We start from the raw sequence: 19,991 nt of genomic DNA, 5'->3' as shown, positions 1-19,991 counted from the left end.
TTGAATGACAATATTATAAATTTACCAATGTTTTCGAATAGTAATTTAGTAAATTGTAGCGCTGATTCACCGGAAGCATTTGAGGGAAAATATTTTCTGAACGTCATGCGCTGATGTAAAATGCTGTTTTTATATATAAATATGAACTTTATCGAACAAAAAAATGCATGTATTGTGTAACATGATGTCCTAGGAGTGTCATCTGATGAAGATTGTCAAAGGTTAGTGCTGCATTTAGCTGTGTTTTGGGTATTTGTGATGCATGCTAGTTGCTTTGAAAATGGCAGTGTGATTATTTTGGGCTGGGTACTCTCCTAACATAATCTAATGTTTTGCTTTTGCTGTAAAGCCTTTTTGAAATCGGACAACGTGGTTCAATTCAGGAGAGGTGTATCTAAAAAATGGTGTAAAATAGTCATATGTTTGAGAAGTTGAAGTTATAGCATTTATGAGGTATTTGTATTTTGCGCGACGCGATTCCACTGGCTGTTGACTAGGTGGGACGCAAACGTCCCACTGGCAAAGAGAGGTTAAGCCGTTTTGCCACAACTTTGGAAGTATGCTTGGGGTCATTGTCTATTTGGAAGACCCATTTGCGACCAAGCTTTAACTTCCTGACTGATGTCTTGAGATGTTCCTTCAATATATCCACATAATTTTCCTCCCTCAAGATGCCATCTATTTTGTGAAGTGCACCAGTCCCTCCTGCAGCAAAGCACCCCCACAACAGGATGCTGCCACCCCCATGCTTCACGGTTGGGATGGTGTTCTTCGGCTTGCAAGCCTCCCCCTTTTTCCTCCAAACATAACGATGGTGATTATGGCCAAACAGTTCTATTTTTGTTTCATCAGACCAGAGGACATTTCTCCAATAAGTACAATCTTTGTCCCCATGTGCAGTTGCAAACCCTAGTCTGGCTTTTTTATGGCGGTTTTGGAGCAGTGGCTACTTCCTTGCTGAGCGGCCTCTCAGGTTATGTCGATATAGGACTTGTTTTACTGTGGATACTCATACTTTTGTACCTGTTTCCTCCAGCATCTTCACAAGGTCATTTTTGCTGTTCTTCTGGTATTGATTTGCACTTTTTGCACCAAAGTACATTCATCTCTAGGAGACAGAAAGCGTCTCTTTCCCGAGCGGTATGACGGCTGCGTGGTCCCATTGTCTTATTACTTGCGTACTATTGTTTGTACAGTTGAACATGGTACCTTCAGGCATTTCGAAATTGCTCCCAAGGATGAACCAGACTTGTGGTCTGCAATGTATTTATTTTTCTGAGGTCTCTGCTGATTTCTTTTGATTTTCCCACGATGTCATGCAAAGGGACACTGAGTTTGAAGGTAGGCCTTGAAATACATCCACAGGTACACCTCCAATTGACTCAAATGATGTCAATTAGCCTATCAGAAGCTTTTAAAGCCATGACATCATTTTCTGGAATTTTCCAAGCTGTTTAAAGGCAGTCAATTTAGTGTATGTAACCTTCTGAACCACTGGAATTGTGATACAGTGAATTATAACTGAAATAATCTGTCTGTAAACAATTGTTGGAAAAATTACTTGTGTCATGCACAATGTAGATGTCCTAACCGACTTGCCAAAACTATAGTTTGTTAACAAGAAATTTGTGGAGTGGTTGAAAAGATAGTTTTAATGACTCCAACATAAGTGTATGTAAACTTCCGACTTCAACGGTATAACCCCTATAGAATAAATAGTTTTATTTGTGACCTATAAACAACTATCATAGGAATTAATGTTGTCAGTTATGGTCAAAGTAAGCCCTTTGTAAGAAATGCTGTACATTTAATCAAATTCCTCACTAAATGTGGGGGAGATTCCAGGTTTCCTGATTTCCTGGTGCCTCCCTGTATGCAGATTATTTGACAGATATATTTCAAAATAATATTTATTTATTTATTTTAAGACAATTATTGATGACATAAGTCAATGGTGCTACCTGTCAATGATTTTAGAGACCGGTATAATGATGATTTAAATGGTTTGACCATCCATATCTGTTTACACTTGATTGATATCCAGATACAATGTGCCTGACTACCTCCGGAGGTGTTCAGGAAGATCTGATTACAATCACAATGAGTCTTTTAATCATCTACACCTGTATAAAGATGTGGACAATATCAAGACAAGGATGCATGTTAGAAGCTGTTATCAACGGGACAATAGAGAACGTGTTTGAACAGAAAACAGGAGATGACAAAATTTCAGTAGCAATCCTCTTTGGCTACGCCTTAGCTATTTCTCAACTTAATGACTAAAACATGCAGACTTTAACAGCTGACTCTGACCATACTATTGTTTTCGTCTGCTCCTTTTCTCAGTGATTTGTGGTTTGGTACATAGGCCCACATGATCCAATAAACTTAGTGCACAGTACACCAACACAGCACAGGCTTTGGCTGAAAGGCTCTACCTGGGGAGAGAGAAAAGAATGTGTCACTGTCCCATCACAAAGAGATTGCATGAACCTGGCGAGGTCAGGAGATTCACTAGAAACCCTATATTGTTGTACAGACAAAATAGTACATTTCACAGCCTCCTATTGATAGTCTCTAGGGCTATAGCTCCAATTCATTACACCACACAGTAGAGACATGGTGAGAATATTTCAATATCATGGAAGAATCGTATAGAGATGGTATGTTTCACAGTCTAGACAAGAAAGCAGACAGTTCACAGACACTACAGGTTTTTAATGGTTGAATCCTACAAGACGATATGGTCATTGACAGCTAAAAACATCCCAAAACAGCAATTTATTGTTGAATATGGAGGAGAATAGAAACCTCAAGAGGCAGAGAGGAGACTGAGAAAAAAAAGGAAGGAAGGAAGGAAGGAAGAAATACAATATAATATTTTAGCTAAGCCCTGACCTTGACCACAGAGTCTCGGGCATTTCAAATGTTAAGGATTAGTTGGGTGTATTGTACAGCTCAGATCACTATGATTTAACGTCCTAAGGGGGGGGAAAGCCTATGTAATTACAGTGCCTTTCTCTCTCTTTGCTGCCTCTCCAACACCCACTCATTATCCAATTAAAACATGTCCGTGTGTATCATAGCCTCTATTATTACCTATATATACATTCAGTGTTCAGTAAGAAAGGGAGAATGGCAACTATATTCTTTTCTGAGGTTGTGTAAAAAATATTCTATAGACAAGTAAAGCCCTTTGGTAAAGTTACCGGCACGGCAGAACTTGTGTTGTTAGCCATGTGTGTGCTATTGTACACTGAGAGTTTTGAACACTAAGAACATTCCATTTTTTACTATTTTCTACATTGAAGAATAATAGTGAAGACATCAAAACTATGAAATAACACATATGGAATCATATAGTAACCAAAAAAGTGTCAAACAAATATACATATATAGCCTCCCTTTGCTTTGATGACAGCTTTGCACACTCTTGGCATTCTCCCAATCAGCTTCACCTGGAATGCTTTTCCAACGGTCTTGAAGGAGTTCCCACATATGCTGAGCACTTGTTGGTTGCTTTTCCTTCACTCTGCAGTCCAACTCATCCCAAACCATCTCAATTGCGTTGAGGTCGGGTGATTGTGGAGGCCAGGTCATCTGATGCAGCACTCCATCACTCTCCTTCTTGGTCAAATAGCCCTTACACAGCCTTGAGGTGTGTTGGGTCATTGTACTGTTGAAAAAAGAAATGATAGTCCCACTAAGTGCGAACCAGATGGGATGGCGTATTGCTGCAGAATGTTGTGGTAGCCATGTTGGTTAAGTATTCCTTGAATTGTAAATAAATCACAGACAGTGTCACCATCAAAGCACCCCCACACTATAACACCTCCTCCTCCATGCTTCACTGTGGGAAATACACATGCGAAGATCATCCATTCACCCACACTGTGTCTTACAAAGACAAGGCAGTTGGAACAAAAAATCTCTAATTTGGACTCATCAGACCAAATGACAAATTTGCACCGGTCTAATGTCCATTGCTCGTGTTTCTTGGCCCAAGCAAGTCTCTTCTTCTTATTGGTGTCCTTTAGTAGTGGTTTCTTTGCAGCAATCGACCATGAAGGCCTGATTCACACAGTCTCCTCTGAACAGTTGATGTTGAGATGTGTCTGTTACTTGAACTCTGTGAAGCATTTATTTGGGCTGCAATTTCTGAGGCTGGTACCTCTAACTTATCCTCTGCTTCAGAGGTAACTCTGGGTCTTCCTTTCCTGTGACGGTCCTCATGAGAGCCAGTTTCATCATAGCGCTTGATGGTTTTTGCGACTGCACTTGAAGAAAGTGTTTGAAATTGTCCGTATTAACTGACCTTCATGTCTTAAATTAATGATGGACTGTCGTTTCTCTTTGCTTATTTGAGCTGTTCTTACCATAATTGTCACGTTCCTCGTATTCTCCCTCATCGGAAGATATGTCGAAATCACTCGATGACCAATACGCAGCAGGTTGACTGTTCCACATCATATTTATTTTAGATGGAAACGACAAAACAAAATAAACACTCAGAGGAGAAAGGTGACAGTTTCACAGGTGAAACGAAACACAGTGCAAAATTACAATTACCCACAAAAATCAAACAAACACACCCCACTATATGGGACTCTCAATCAAAGGCAGATAGACAACACCTGCCTTCAACTGAGAGTCCCAACCCCAATTAACCAAACAAACATACACTCACTAAACTCCACATAGAAATACCTAACCTAGAACCTACCCCAACACTCACAACCCCACTATACCATAACCAAACATAACTGCCACGTCCTGACCAAATATAATACAAAAAACCTAAGTATATGGTCAGGACGTGACATTACCCCCCCTAAAGGTGCATACACTGAATGCACAAAACCAACAGAAAAAAACAAAACAAAAAAAACAACACACAATTAACCTCCTAACTAAAGGGAGGGAAGGGAGGGTGGCTGCCGTCAACGACGGCACAGTGCTACACCCCCTCCCCAACCCACCTCTATTGGAGGTGGCTCCGGTTCTGGCCTACTGTCCAACAGACCGTAGACAGACCTGTTGGGCTTAGGACAGTAGGCAGACTTCTTTGGTTCTGGTTCGTGGGCCGACTCCGTCGGTCCCAGGCTGTAAGCAGACTCCTTCGGTTCTGGGTTGTAGGCAGAATCATCACAGTCATAGTTAATCAACTTTATTTTAGAATTGTGACCAGACTCACCCGGTTCTGGGTCACAGGCAGCTCCCCTCAGTCCCGGGTCGCAAGAGGTTGTCGGATACTCTGGTCCGCACCCCGGTGTCGGATCCTCTGGGCCGCACCCCGGTGTCGGATCCTCCGACGGCCCTGACCCAGGATTCACCAGGCTGGGGAGACATGATGGATGCCTGGCCCTGGGCACAGGCACAAGACTCACCAGGCTGGGGAGACCCACTGAAGGCCTGGTCCTGGGAGGTGGCACAGGATGAACCAGGATGGGGAGACCCACTGGAGGCCTGGTCCGAGGAGGTGGCACAGGACGGACCAGGATGGGGAGACCCACTGGAGGCCTGGTCCTGGGAGGTGGCACAGGACTCACCAGGCTGGGGAGACCCACTGAAGGCCTGGTCCTGGGAGGTGGCACAGGACTCACCAGGCTGGGGAGACCCACTGAAGGCCTGGTCCTGGGAGGTGGCACAGGATGAACCAGGATGGGGAGACCCACTGGAGGCCTGGTCCGAGGAGGTGGCACAGGACGGACCAGGATGGGGAGACCCACTGGAGGCCTGGTCCTGGGAGGTGGCACAGGATGAACCAGGATGGGGAGACCCACTGAAGGCCTGGTCCTGGGAGGTGGCACAGGATGAACCAGGATGGGGAGACCCACTGGAGGCCTGGTCCGAGGAGGAGGCACAGGATAAACCGGGCTGTGGGGGAGCACTGGAGTTCTGGTACGGACACTCTTTACCCACACTCCAGGCTGAATGCCCACTTTGGCCCGGCACGGGCGGAGAGCAGGCATTGGGCGAACTGGACCCTCCCAGCGCTCTGGAGACACAGTGCGCAACGCCGGCGCAGGATAACCTGGACCGAGGAGGCGCACTGGAGACCAGACGCGCTGAGCTGGCACCATCCGCCCTGGCTCGATGCCTGCACTCGCATGGCACTTGCGGGGGCTGGTATGTAGCGCACCGGGCTTTGAACGTGCACTGGGGACACCGTGCGCTCCACAGCATAACACGGTGTCTTACCAGTACCACGCTGCTTCCGGTAAGCACGGGGAGTTGGCTTAGGTCTACCACCTGACTCCGCCAATCTCCCCGTGTGCCCCCTCCCAAAAAAATTGTGGGGCTGCCTCCCGTGTCCGTTGCGCTCCCTCTCCTCATACCAGCGCCTCTCAGCTCTCGCCGCCTCGATCTCCCACTGTGGGCGGCGATAATCCCCAGCTTGAGTCCATGGTCCTTTCCCGTCCAGGATTTCCTCCCAAGTCCATGATTCCAGATAGCCTTTCTCCTGGTGCCTCTCCTTGTGCTGCTCCTTCCTCTGCTGCTTGGTCCGTTGTCGGTGGGTAATTCTGTCACGTTCCTCGTATTCTCCCTCATCGGAAGATATGTCGAAATCACTCGATGACCAATACGCAGCAGGTTGACTGTTCCACATCATATTTATTTTAGATGGAAACGACAAAACAAAATAAACACTCAGAGGAGAAAGGTGACAGTTTCACAGGTGAAACGAAACACAGTGCAAAATTACAATTACCCACAAAAATCAAACAAACACACCCCACTATATGGGACTCTCAATCAAAGGCAGATAGACAACACCTGCCTTCAACTGAGAGTCCCAACCCCAATTAACCAAACAAACATACACTCACTAAACTCCACATAGAAATACCTAACCTAGAACCTACCCCAACACTCACAACCCCACTATACCATAACCAAACATAACTGCCACGTCCTGACCAAATATAATACAAAAAAACCTAAGTATATGGTCAGGACGTGACAATAATATGGACTTGGTCTTTTACCAAATAGGGCTTTCTTCTGTATACCTCCCCTACTTTGTCACAACACAACTGATTGGCTCAAACGCAACTTTTAGGAAAGCACACCTGTTAATTGAAATGCATTCCAGGTGACTACCTCATGAAGCTGGTTGAGAGAATGCCAAGAGTGTGCAAAGCTGTCATCAAGGCAAAGGGTGGCTATTTGAAGAATCTCAAATATAAAATATATTTGGATTGTTTAACACTTTTTTGGTTACTACATGATTCCGTAGGTGTTATTTTATTCTACAATGTAGAAAACAGTAAAAATAAAGAAGAACCCTTGAATAAGTAGGTGTGTCTAAACCAAAAAATTTGAGTAATTAAGGTGACAGACATTGACACATTCAATACTGCCTTGCACACTTTTGCTTGCATCTAGCTGGTCTAGGGTGTAATCATTAGTTCAACAGTTGCAAACGAGAGAGTTTCTATTGGACAAATTCAGGTATGTTCATCCCTGTTTTGTTCCGTTTGCTTCTGTTTAAGAAACTTTTTTCAAAAGAATTAGTGGAATGAATACACCCCTGATCACACGCAAACACAGTTCACTTTCGTAGCAGCCTCATAAAAAAGCATTGTTGTATTCTTTCCCACATCTACACACTCTCCTCTCACCTTTCCCCTTCGCTTGTGGACTTCAGTGCACAACACATCAGCTTTCTGTGACCAGGCAAAAAACCTTTCCAAGCCAAACCATATCATAACCGCTACACACAGCCTACATCGTTGTCACCATAATAACGTCATAGTCAACATAGCTACTACAACTAGTAAACCCGCTACAATCATGCAGTATAGTTTACAGTCAGTAGCAAGCAGTTTAGCAGTTACACCTGCGGATCCTGGTGACAATAAATGAATACAACCAAAAGCTTACCTTGACTTGGAAGAGTTCCAGTGTTGGATAGCTATAGCCAGTTAGCTAACTTAGCATCCCTCTGTTTTGAATAGGCTAAACTAGCTAGCTGCATTCACTAGCTAAGTAAGTGAATGTGAAAAAATACAACAAAATATATCAAAATCTCTCTCCCCTCTCTTTCTCTCTTGCTTCTTCATTTTTTAAGAAATTACTTTGTTCAACACTATACAACTATTGCCTTTCTCTCTCTTTCAGTCAACTACTCACCATATGTTAGGCACTGCAGTGCTAGCTAGTTATAGCTTATGCTTTCAGTACTAGATTAATTCTCTGATCCTTTGATTGGGTGGACAACATTTCAGTTCATGTTGCTTGAGCTCTGATAGGTTGGAGGACGTCCTCCGGAAGTTGTCATAATTACTGTGTAAGTCTATGGAAGCGGGTGAGAACCACGAGCCTCCTAGATTTTGTATTGAAGTCAATGTACCCACAGGAGGACGGAAGCTAGCTGTCCACCGGCTACACCATGGTGCTACCCTACAGAGTGCAGTTGAGGCTACTGTAGACCTCTATTCCAGTGTTTTAATCAATTATTTGGTGATGTGAATATATTTAGTACATTTTTATCTAAAAAGGATAACTTTGTAATGTTTCACTGAGGAGGATGGTCCTCCCCTTCCACCTCTGAGGAGCATCCAATGTGGTACGCATAGTGTCAAACAAAATGTAGGCCTACAGTATACACTCTTAGAAAAAAAGGGTTCCATAAAGGTTCTGCAGCTGTCCCACAGGAGAACACTTTTTGGTTCCAGGTAGAAACCATTTTGGTTCCAGGTAGAACTGTTTTGGGTTCCATGTATGGTCCTACAAGGAAACCAAAAGGTTTCTACCTTGAACCAAAGGGGTTCTTCCTTGAACCAAAAGAGGCTCTTCAAAGGATTCTCCGATGGGGACAGTCAAATAACCTGTTTTCATTGTAGATTATGTGAGGGAAAAAAGTATTTGATCCCCTGCTGATTTTGTATGTTTGCCCACTGACAAAGAAATGATCAGTCTATAATTTTAATGGTAGGTTTATTTGAACAGTGAGAGACAGAATAACAACATCAAAAATCCAGAAAAACGCATGTCAAAAATGTTATAAAATGATTTGCATTTTAATGAGGGAAATAAGTATTTGACCCCTCTGCAAAACATGACTTAGTACTTGGTGGCAAAACCCTTGTTGGCAATCACAGTGGTCAGACGTTTCTTGTAGTTGGCCACCAGGTTTGCAAACATCTCAGGAGGGATTTTGTCCCACTCCTCTTTGCAGATCTACTCCAGGTCATTAAGGCTAACGTTTGGCAACTCCAACCTTCAGCTCCCTCCACAGATTTTCTATGGGATTAAGGTCTGGAGACTGGCTAGGCCACTCCAGGACCTTAATGTGCTTCTTCTTGAGCCACTCCTTTGTTGCCTTGGCCGTGTGTTTTGGGTCATTGTCATGCTGGAATACCCATCCACGGCCCATTTTCAATGCCCTGGCTGAGAGAAGGAGGTTCTCATCCAAGATTTGACGATACATGGCCCATCCATCGTCCCTTTGATGCGATGAAGTTGTCCTGTCCTTAGCAGAAAAACACCCCCAAAGCATAATGTTTCCACCTCCATGTTTGACGGTGGGGATGGTGTTCTTGGGGTCATAGGCAGCATTCCTCCTCCTCCAAACACGGTGAGTTGAGTTGATGCCAAAGAGCTCCATTTTGGTCTCATCTGACCACAACACTTTCACCCAGTTGTCCTCTGAATCATTCAGATGTTCATTGGCAATCTTCAGACGGGCATGTATATGTGCTTTCTTGAGCAGGGGACCTTGTGGGCGCTGCAGGATTTCAGTCCTTCACGGCGTAGTGTGTTACCAATTGTTTTCTTGGTGACTATGGTCCCAGCTGCCTTGAGATCATTGACAAGATCCTACCGTGTAGTTCTGGGCTGATTCCTCACCGTTCTCATGATCATTGCAACTCCACGAGGTGAGATCTTGCATGGAGCCCCAGGCTGAGGGAGATTGACAGTTCTTTTGTGTTTCTTCCATTTGCGAATAATCGCACCAACTGTTGTCACCTTCTCACCAAGCTGCTTGGCGATGGTCTTGTAGCCCATTCCAGCCTTGTGAAGGTCTACAATCTTGTCCCTGACATCCTTGGAGAGCTCTTTGGTCTTGGCCATGGTGGAGAGTTTGGAATCTGATTGATTGATTGCTTCTGTGGGCAGGTGTCTTTTATACAGGTAACAAGTTGAGATTAGGAGCACTCCCTTTAAGAGTGTGCTCCTAATCTCAGCTCGTTACCTGTATAAAAGACACCTGGGATCCAGAAATCTTTCTGATTGAGAGGGGGTCAAATACTTATTTCCCTCATTAAAATTTAAATCAATTTATAACATTTTTGACATGCGTTTTTTTCTGGATTTTTGTTGTTGTTATTCTGTCTCTCACTGTTCAAATAAACCTACCATTAAAATTATAGACTGATCATTTCTTTGTCAGTGGGCAAACGTACAAAATCAGCAGGGGATCAAATACTTTTTTTCCCTCACTGTAGCACCTTTTTTGTATGATAGATATTGCTCATAGTTTAAGTGTGTTTTAAATATATTTGAAATAGTCTTAGAGGCCCATTAGGCTGCCAGGTCTCTGTTACTTTCAGACAGACACTATTATCTACACTACTGTAGCCAGAGGAAGTGTCATCCCTCTAGTGCCTCATATGTTTGATCTTTCAGCTGATGGGACTGTCACCTACCATCGACTTTCTTTCAGAGGCTTTTACAGCTTTAGACCTTTGTGAATGTCATTGTTAAAAGTGCCTAGTCGTGTTTGAAATCGACTACATTGCAGTCGGTGACAAAATACTTACTGATCTACAAATCATCTTAAATTACTACTCATTATTTGTAGATGTGCCAGTCTGCTCAGTCATTAATCAGCTACTGAGAAAAATTGATGCTCTCGAACACTGCCTCAGAGTTCAATAGGGAAGAGCTCCATCATCTGGTGGAGTTGCAGAATTGACAAAACACTGTGAACTTTGTCCAGCAGTGGATTGGCAGTCATGTTTAACAATGCTAGTTGAGATTGCTTGTGTACAGCTAAATCAGAGATAGGAAGTGACATAGTCCGTCATCAGATAGGAAGTCTCACTCTGGCAGCTGGTCGCTAGAATACCACCTTGTTCTTACTTGACCATACAGACTTTTCTGAGTGACAGTCTTAAGAAATGGATACTAATGTAATTGTGGAGAGTAGGACGAATGGGAATGAAAGCTCTTCATATTCATTGACAATATTTGGGAACTGCTTGAGATGTATTCGCAGGTTGATTCCTGTTGACTTCAAAAAAGAAATGATTGAATTATCAACATTGGCTGGGCCTGTGGTAAGAAACATCTATATTCCATTTTTCGTGTCCACAATTAGTTCAAAGTTATATGAAACCATACATTTCTAAATTAAATTATTATTGTTATTTAGCAGTGTTGCTTATATAATATTGAATTCACTTTAAGGCCACTGGCACACTGGCTAATTATAGGTTACTGGCATCTGGCACACTATAGATGTTTTTTCATCGCTTCATCTACTTACTTTGAATGACCTCAAGCCATACATTTGATGCATGTATAACACCTCAGTGTTAGGCCTATTCACTACACATATTCCTGATAGTATACACGACTATATCAACTGATTTATCAAATGTTGTGGTTGTATCGGCACCAGGTTATGGCTCAGCTCATGGTCTTTTTAGTGAGTTTCGTCAGTACAGTTTTCTGTGGCCATTTGGGGAAGACAGAACTGGCAGGGGTGGCTCTTGCCGTAGCTGTAAGTATTGATTGACTTATGAGTTTATATAACTTTTTTATTACAACAATTGTGGGTAATATTATACTGGGTACCAGTATGTTTGTGCCATAATGTGACTTCTGCCACTCCGTGTCATGTCAAACATGATGGCACAAATAGACTGGTACCTAGCTGTGGTAATATTGCATAACTGTTGTAATTACAGCACACTATGAAATTGACAGTTTCAACCAATTTCTAAATTTCTCAAAATCTCTGTTCTGGTCTTCCAGGTGATTAATGTTACAGGTATCTCCATTGGGTCTGGTTTATCATCAGCGTGTGACACACTCATATCTCAGGTAGGTATGAAACCTAGTCTGTTTCCTCCTCCTAACACAGACCACTGTCCCCAAAATGTTACCAATAGCATCGTCATCATAGCTCTGGTCCAGGGGGTCATACACGGCTTGCTATTGCTCAGTATCAGTAAATTGCATGTAATCACCACTGGGATTATTATTATTTGACCCTGCTGGTCATCTATGAACGTTTGAACATCTTGGCCATGTACTGTTATAATCTCCACCCGGCACAGCCAGAAGAGGACTGGCCACCCCTCAGAGCCTGGTTCCGCTCTAGGTTTCTTCCTAGGTTCCTGCCTTTCTAGGGAGTTTTTCCTAGCCAGCTTGCTTCTACATCTGCATTGCTTGCTGTTTGGGGTTTTAGGCTGGGTTTCTGTACAGCACTTTGTGACATCGACTGATGTAAAAATGGCTTTATAAATACATTTGATTGATTGATGTAGCACCCGGGACCAGAGCTACAGTATCCTGCCGTTCCACTCAAAGATGAACTTGATTATTTCTCCCTGCAGACCTTTGGGAGCCGCAACCTCCTGAAAGTTGGGGTCATTCTACAGAGAGCCATCCTCATTCAACTTCTGGCCTGTTTCCCATGCTGGGCTATTCTCCTTAACACAGAACCCATCCTCCTGGCTGTCAAACAGAGCCCAGAGGTTGCCAGGTAGGTCAGACTCCTCCAGTCACTGCACACAGTTACCCCAGATCTAATAGATGTCTAAAATGGCACCCTATTCCTTATATAGTGCAATACTTTTGACAAGGGCCCATAGGGAATAGGATGATATTTGGGACGCAGGCTATGTCTCTGAATGTGTTTGTTTTCTGTCATTCACAAGTGACATGTAGAGAACGGTTTGTAGAATGTGATTATTGTTTTGGATCATTCTGATAGAGCTCTCTTATGTCACTTTAGGTTGTCTCAGATCTATGTGAAGATTTTTATGCCAGCACTCCCAGTGAGTACATCTATCTACCCAGACACACGTGAACACAGTCTATTAAGCAGTAGTGTAAAATAAAAATACTTTAAAGTACCACTTAAGTAGTTTTTGGGGTGTCTGTACATTACTTTACTATTACTATTTTTGACTACTTTTACTTCCTAAAGAAAATAATGTACATTTTACTCCATACATTTTTCCTGACACCCAAAAGTACTTGTTACATTTTGAAGGCTTAGCAGGTCAGGAAAATGGTCAAATTCACATACTTATCAAGAGAAAATCCCTGGTCATCCCTACTGCCGCTGATCTGGCAGAATCACCAAACACAAATGCTTCATTTGTAAATTATTTCTGAGTGTTGGAGTGTGCCCCTGGTTATCTGTAAATTACATAAACCAAGAATAATGTGCCTTCTGATTTGCATAATATAAGCAATTTGAAATTATTCATTTACTTTTGATACTTAAGTATATTTAAAATCAAATACTTTTAGACTTTTACTCTAGTAGTATTTTACTGGGTGACTTTTACTTGAGTCATTTTCTATTAAGGTATCTTTACTTTTACTCAAGTATGACAATTGGGTACTTTTTCCACCACTGCCATTAAGATAATAATGAATTTCACATGTCAATAACTTACTGAAACATGTTCATCATACATTTTTTAACAGGCCACTTTTATTTACCAGCTGGAGGCCAGATATCTACAGAATCAGGTTAGAGCTAACCTAGACCTCAGTCAGTCGCCCTGCAACTAGAATAATCACCTGACCATTTGATCTGAATGAGACTTTATTGTCCTTCAGGGAATCATATGGCCGCAGGTCATCACAGGTGTGGTGGCTAACCTACTGAATGCCCTCATCAACTACATCTTCCTCTATGTTCTGGACCTGGGTGTAGCGTGAGTGTCATCCCCAAACAGTGATTATTCTCTCACCACCATTACCATTGATGTAATGGATATAGGATGGGATGGTAATTGTTAGCACTGAGGGCTATAGGATGTAATGTATGTTGTGGATTGTTTTCGGTTGACAGTGGGTCTGCATGGGCCAACACCATCTCTCAGCTCTCTCTGGCTGTTATGCTCTATACCTACATCCTGTGGAAGGAACTACACAAGGCCACCTGGGCAGGTGAGACATGATTACACTAAAGTAGATCTTATACCACCAAATCCACAAACTCTTTGAACTCTCTGTGACTTGAATGGATCCCATACAAAGTGATGCATAATATGCATTTATTAGTATGCATTTATTGAGGGACAGCAGTGCAATGTCAAACCAAGTGCGCTGTTTTTGGCTTCCTCCAAACACCTTCTGTGAGAACATGAGCATTAACCTTTAAGTGAGGATCCCAGTGTCTGAGCCTTGTGTTCCTTGTAGGCTGGTCTTGGGAGTGCCTGGAAGACTGGGACACATATGTCCACCTGGCCATTCCTAGCATGATCATGCTCTGTGTGGAGTGGTGGACCTATGAGATTGGAGGTTTTCTAGCAGGTACGGCAACAGATGGAAGCAGGTCTATATGGTGTCTGGTTATTTTGTTATTTAGCTATCTGGTTGTTTTGCATTGAAGTCTCTGAATGTCATTGAATATCTCTCTATTATTATTTGTTTTATGTGAAATGGTGTTCTAGATTTTACTATTTGCTTGTGGGTATTTCTACACATTACAAACTGTTTAGATGTTACAGTGTTTCTGCTTTGGTTTGATATCCCTTCTCACTACCTCTCAATGGCAGGTCTGATAAGTGAGGTGGAGCTTGGAGCTCAATCAGTCGTCTACGAACTGGCAAACATTTGCTACATGGTAAATATATAGTTGAGACTTTTTTTTACTTTTGGCAAATGTTAATCCATCATACCATATATTCACACTAGTCACATAGAGAGTGAGCCATCTGGGTGTGTGTGTGTGTGTGTGTGTGTGTGTGTGTGTGTGTGTGTGTGTGTGTGTGTGTGTGTGTGTGTGTGTGTGTGTGTGTGTGTGTGTGTGTGTGTGTGTGTGTGTATGTGTGTGTGCGCGTGCGTGCGCGTGTGTGTGTTGTCAGTTCCCTCTAGGGTTCAGTGTGGCAGGCAGTGTGAGGGTGGGCAATGCTCTGGGGGCTGGAGATACAGAGCAGGCCAAGCTGTCTGCCAAGCTGGCCATGTTCTGTGCTGGTATGTGTGAACACCTCAAATAATATTTAAACGCTTGACAAAAGAAAATAAAGCATTAATACGATAATTAAATGATACGTTTTACTGAAGAAATGTGTTCAGTCTATGTATGACCTTTTGTCTCTGTCCAGGGTCAGTTTCTGTGTGCTTGTCGGTTCTTGTTGGGATACTGAAGGACAAAATCTCCTATGTCTTTACATATGATGAGTGAGTAATGTAGTCTGTGGTAATTTACCACTACAGATTTGTTTCTGTGGCTTTGGGATCTGTTGTTCATCGCCATGACTTTGCAGTTTGTTGTGTTTTACTACAACCCTGGTGTGTTGTAATGTATCTGTGTATGAGCGTGAATATTGATGACCTTTCTCTATGACATAGCTAAGTCACTCACTGTAATACAGAAGTACACAGTCATGAACTTGGCTTACATATTCCTTCACACTTTAACTAGGGCGAGGTGTCTCTGTCATTGATTTACATAACTGAATGTATTTCTTCCCCCTGAATTTCTACCAACAGGCAGATCAGGGAGAGGGTTGCTCAAGTTATGGCTTTCTACGCCCCTTTTCTTCTGTTAGATGCAATATCGGTAAGGAGTCAATGCTGCTACTGTATCACAACTCATAGCTCCCTTTACTCATCACATTATAGATCCACTCTTTATAATATCAAAGGTACCATTATAACAGGTACAGTGCATTAAGGAAATACTTTACACATTTGTTACATTACAGCCTTATTCTAAAATGTATTACATTATTTTTCACCTCATCAATCTATACACAATACCCCATAATGACAGAGCAAAATCAGGTTTCATTTTTTTTAGCAAATATATATATGCCATTTACATAAATATTCAGACCCTTTACTCAGTACTTTGTTGAAGCACCTTTTGGCAGCGATTACAGGCTTGAGTCTTCCTGGGTATGACGCTACAAGCGTGGCACAACTGTATTTGGGGAGTATCTCCTCTGCAGATCCTCTCAAGCTCTGTCAGGTTGGATGAGGAGCGTCACTGCACAGCTATTTTCAGGTCTCTCAAGAGATGTTCGATTGGGTTCAAGTCTGGGCTCTGGCTGGGCCACTCAAGGACATTCAGAGACTTGTCCCGAAGCCAGTCCTGCATTGTCTTAGCTGTGTGCTTAAGGTCATTGTCCTGTTGAAGGTGGACCTTCACCCCAGTTTGAGGTCCTGAGCGCTCTGGAGGAGGTTTTCATTAAGGATCTCTCTGTAATTTGCTCTGCTCATCTTTCCCTCAATCCTGACTAGTCTCCCAGTCCCTGCTGCTGAAAACCATCCCCACAGCATGATTCTGCCACCACCATGCTTCACCGTAGAGATGGTGCCAGGTTTTATCCAGACGTGACGCTTTGCATTCAGGTCAAAGTGTTCAATCTTGGTTTCATCAGACCAGAGAATCTTGTTTCTCATGGTCAGAGCCCTTTGGGTGCCTTTTGGCAAACTCCAAGCGGGCTGTTATGTGCCTTTTACTGAGGAGTTGCTTCCATCTTGCCACTCTACCATAAAGGCCTGATTGGTGGAGTGGTGCAGAGATGGTTGTCCTTCTTGAAAGTTCTCCCATCTCCACAGAGCATCTCTGGAGCTCTGTCAGAGTGACCATTGGGTAAACTCCCTCTTTACCTGTGTAGTCTGGTCTCCTTCACCACCAGCAGTTACCATACTCGGTCTGCTAGGTGGTTGCTACTTAAAGTCCCCAGGACATTCACAGTATTAGGCAAGACTGCCTTCTCTTCTTGTGCACCAGACAAATTAAAAACTATATATTTCACCTTTATTTAACCAGGTAGGCTAGTTGAGAACAAGTTCTCATTTACAACTGCGACCTGGCCAAGATAAAGCAAAGCAGTGCAGCACAAACAACAACACAGAGTTACACATGGAATAAACAATAGAGAAAAAGTCTATATACATGGAATAATCTACAATCTACAATCCATGATTCATCTAGATATGTTAGTGCCGTTGAATTAATTTAAAATATTGATGGGAGACTCTTAGAGAGGAGTGTAAATGCTTTTTTTTTTTAGGTTGGATCATGTTGCTGTATTGTATTGCTCTATGTTTTAATTCTGTAATGTATTGATTGTTGCTGCCTTCTTGGCCAGGTCTCCTTTGAAAAAGAGACTCTGGGTCTCAATGGGCTTTTCCTGGTTAAATAAAGGTTACATGTAAAAAATATTTTAAAATTGGTCACCTACCTGACCAAGGCCCTTCTCCCCCGATTGTTCAGTTTGGCCGGGCGGCCAGCTCTAGGAAGAGTCTTGGTGGTTCTTCTCACATTTAAGAATGATGGAGGCCACTGTGTTCTTGGGGAACTTCAATGCTGCAGAAATGTTTTGGTATCCTTCCCCAGATCTGTGCCTCGACACAATCCTGTCTCAGAGCTCTACGGACAATTCCTTCGACATCATGGCTTGGTTTTTTCTCTGACATGCACTGTCAACTGTGGGACCTTTACATAGACAGGTGTGTGCCTTTTCGAATTTACCACAGGTGGACTCCAATCAAGTTATAGAAACATCTCAAGGATGATCAATGGGAACAGGATGCACCTGAGCTCAATTTTGAGTCTCATAGCAAAGGGTCTGAATACTTATGTAAATAAGGTATTTCTGTTTTTTATTTGTAATACATTTGCGAAAATGTCAAAAAATCTGTTTTTCGCTTTGTGATTATTGGGTATTGTATGTAGATTGATGAAGATTTGTTTTATTTGATACATTTTAAAATAAGGCTGTAACATCAAGGGGTCTGAATACTTTCCGAAGGCACTATGTTTGTAGTACAACAGTAACCTTGTCTCTGTTTCTCCTGGTTCCCCAGGCTGCCTCAGGTAGTATTATAAGGGGTGCAGGTAAGCAGAAGGTTGGGGCGATATGCAACATTCTGGGTTTCTATGGGGTTGGCTTTCCTATTGGAGTGTCCCTGATGTTTGCTGCCAAACTAGGAATCATGGGTAAGAACATCTATAAATGTGTTTCACATTTTGTCCTTTGAATTTATGGAGTAATATTTCATTCCTTTTTCAGTCTTTTGATTGCTCCCGTATTGCACCTGGGCGCCTGACTGTTTCGTAATTTAACAACATTACATTGTTGGTTTGTGTGGCAAGGTGACAAGTTGGCTAAAGCAAAGACAAACTGCCGCCAATCTCCCTACTGCTTCCTTCAATTGTCTTTACTTCTTTGACTGTTACTGTTATGTTTGGTCTCCACCCCCAGGCCTGTGGACCGGTCTGTTTACCTGTGTGTTCCTACAGTCCTCCTTCCTCATCGTCTACCTATCCAGAATGAACTGGAAGAATGCCACTGTAGAGGTGAGGGAACAAAGGCATAACACTCAAGTCTTTATTTCATTTCATGTAAAGAGGATTTTAATGGTGATGTGTTGGGTTGTTTGCAGGCCCAGATCAGAGCTGAGGTACAGGGGAACTCTACAGACATGGGTAAGAAAGTCTCAGTTTAATCATTGACCCTTCACTTTACTCATTCATCATCATAACTCTTTACATGGCTTTACAAATGTATAATTTTATTCTTGTTTATGGAAGAATCAATGCTCTGTCTAATAGGTGTGTTTCTGTGTGACAGACATGGCCCCAGAGGCCCAATCAAATGATATAGCTCCCTGTGAGGGCCACACAGACAGAAATGCCCTGGCTGAGGATGGGGCTGAGGCTGACGGTGAGGTTGGGGACAGGGTGGCCCTCAGCATGGTAGAGGCCTTTCTGGCCCACAGGGCCCTGGTTATGCGGAGGGGCCTGGCTCTGTGTGTCATGCTCTTCATCCTGGCCCTGGGAATCATCATCAACATACTGCTCACCAACCTCACTTGATGAACACAAAGTGAGTTCCAGAGAGGATGGGTTCCAGAGATAGCTCCACTCAACCAGAGTGGTATGAGGACCACCTAAGCAACGATACAGAGAAGATAGGACTGGAGAGGAGCTGGCCAAACTATGGTGCCAAATTGTTCCAGTACTGTTGGTCTGTGTGGAGCCAAGAGATTATTTATTCTGGGTCTTTTCATTTCTCATTGGAATGAAATTGTATCACACTGTCTGAGCTGATTACACAAACCAATCAAACCTAATGTTTTCTCATCGTAATAATATCGTGCAAACCAAAAAGTAAAGACAGACTCACACTGTACGATCCAAAATGTTTGTATTCCATTCTATTAATTAATTCCAAAAACAGTGGTGTCATACCCATAGGGGGCCCAAAGCCACATACCCCCTTATAATACAAAATTAAAATGAACTACTAAACTTTTTTAAGCCAACGTGTTATCATAATTATTTATAACAAGATCTGGGGGCACACCGACTGGACCAATCCCCCCCCCCCCATTCTTCCTCGTAAGCGTTTCCTTCCAAGGTGCACAGAGGAAAGATATGCTTAGGCAGGAGGCTAGATACTCTAGTGTGTGCAATATCATCAGTGGAGGAGGAGAGAGAGAGTGTAGAGTGACACACACAGCATTTGATTTGATTCTAGCTGCCAGTGATGGGCAGAAGGGTTTGTAAATTCATTTGATCAAGCTGTGTGGCCTATTGATTCCTTCTTGAAGTTGGCTTTAGCTAGCCAGCTAGATAGGTTCCCAATCTCCCAACCTCATAACTAACTCGAAGAAAAAAGGGTTCCAAAAGGTTCTGCAGCTGTCCGTCAAGGATAACCCTTTTTGCCATTTTTGGATCCAGGTAGAACCCTTTTTGGTTCCAGGTAGAACCCTTGGGTTATACTAGGGGGACAGCCGCAGAACCCTTTGGAACCCTTTTTTCTTCGAGTTAG

General features: G+C 42.9%; 1 protein-coding gene across 1 annotated transcript; it reads left to right on the top strand.

Annotated features, from left to right (window-relative positions):
- Window positions 1-11,027: 11,027 nt before the first annotated feature.
- LOC106581173 (multidrug and toxin extrusion protein 1) lies at window positions 11,028-19,477 on the top strand. Its single transcript, XM_014163050.2, has 17 exons — window positions 11,028-11,288; window positions 11,633-11,734; window positions 11,989-12,057; window positions 12,573-12,721; window positions 12,974-13,016; window positions 13,678-13,722; window positions 13,813-13,910; window positions 14,048-14,145; window positions 14,398-14,511; window positions 14,757-14,824; window positions 15,066-15,174; window positions 15,306-15,381; window positions 15,694-15,763; window positions 18,022-18,154; window positions 18,420-18,514; window positions 18,601-18,643; window positions 18,789-19,477. The coding sequence occupies exons 1-17, from the start codon at window positions 11,130-11,132 to the stop codon at window positions 19,031-19,033; spliced, it is 1,716 nt and encodes a 571-aa protein (XP_014018525.1). The 5' UTR covers window positions 11,028-11,129; the 3' UTR covers window positions 19,034-19,477.
- Window positions 19,478-19,991: the final 514 nt, after the last annotated feature.

This window comes from Salmo salar, chromosome ssa20 (assembly GCF_905237065.1).
Source record: "Salmo salar chromosome ssa20, Ssal_v3.1, whole genome shotgun sequence".
Taxonomy (NCBI): domain Eukaryota; kingdom Metazoa; phylum Chordata; class Actinopteri; order Salmoniformes; family Salmonidae; genus Salmo; species Salmo salar.
This window is presented reverse-complemented; position numbering and strand designations above follow the sequence as displayed.

What these genes read in the sequence shown, in the direction of transcription:
- LOC106581173 (XM_014163050.2), top strand. Translation starts at nt 11,130, where the DNA reads ATGGATACTAATGTAATTGTGGAGAGTAGGACGAATGGGAATGAAAGC. An exon ending in TTTTTATGCCAGCACTCCCA is followed by an intron (nt 13,017 to 13,677) that starts GTGAGTACATCT and finishes ATTTTTTAACAG; the next exon opens with GCCACTTTTATTTACCAGCT. An exon ending in GGAAGAATGCCACTGTAGAG is followed by an intron (nt 18,515 to 18,600) that starts GTGAGGGAACAA and finishes GGTTGTTTGCAG; the next exon opens with GCCCAGATCAGAGCTGAGGT.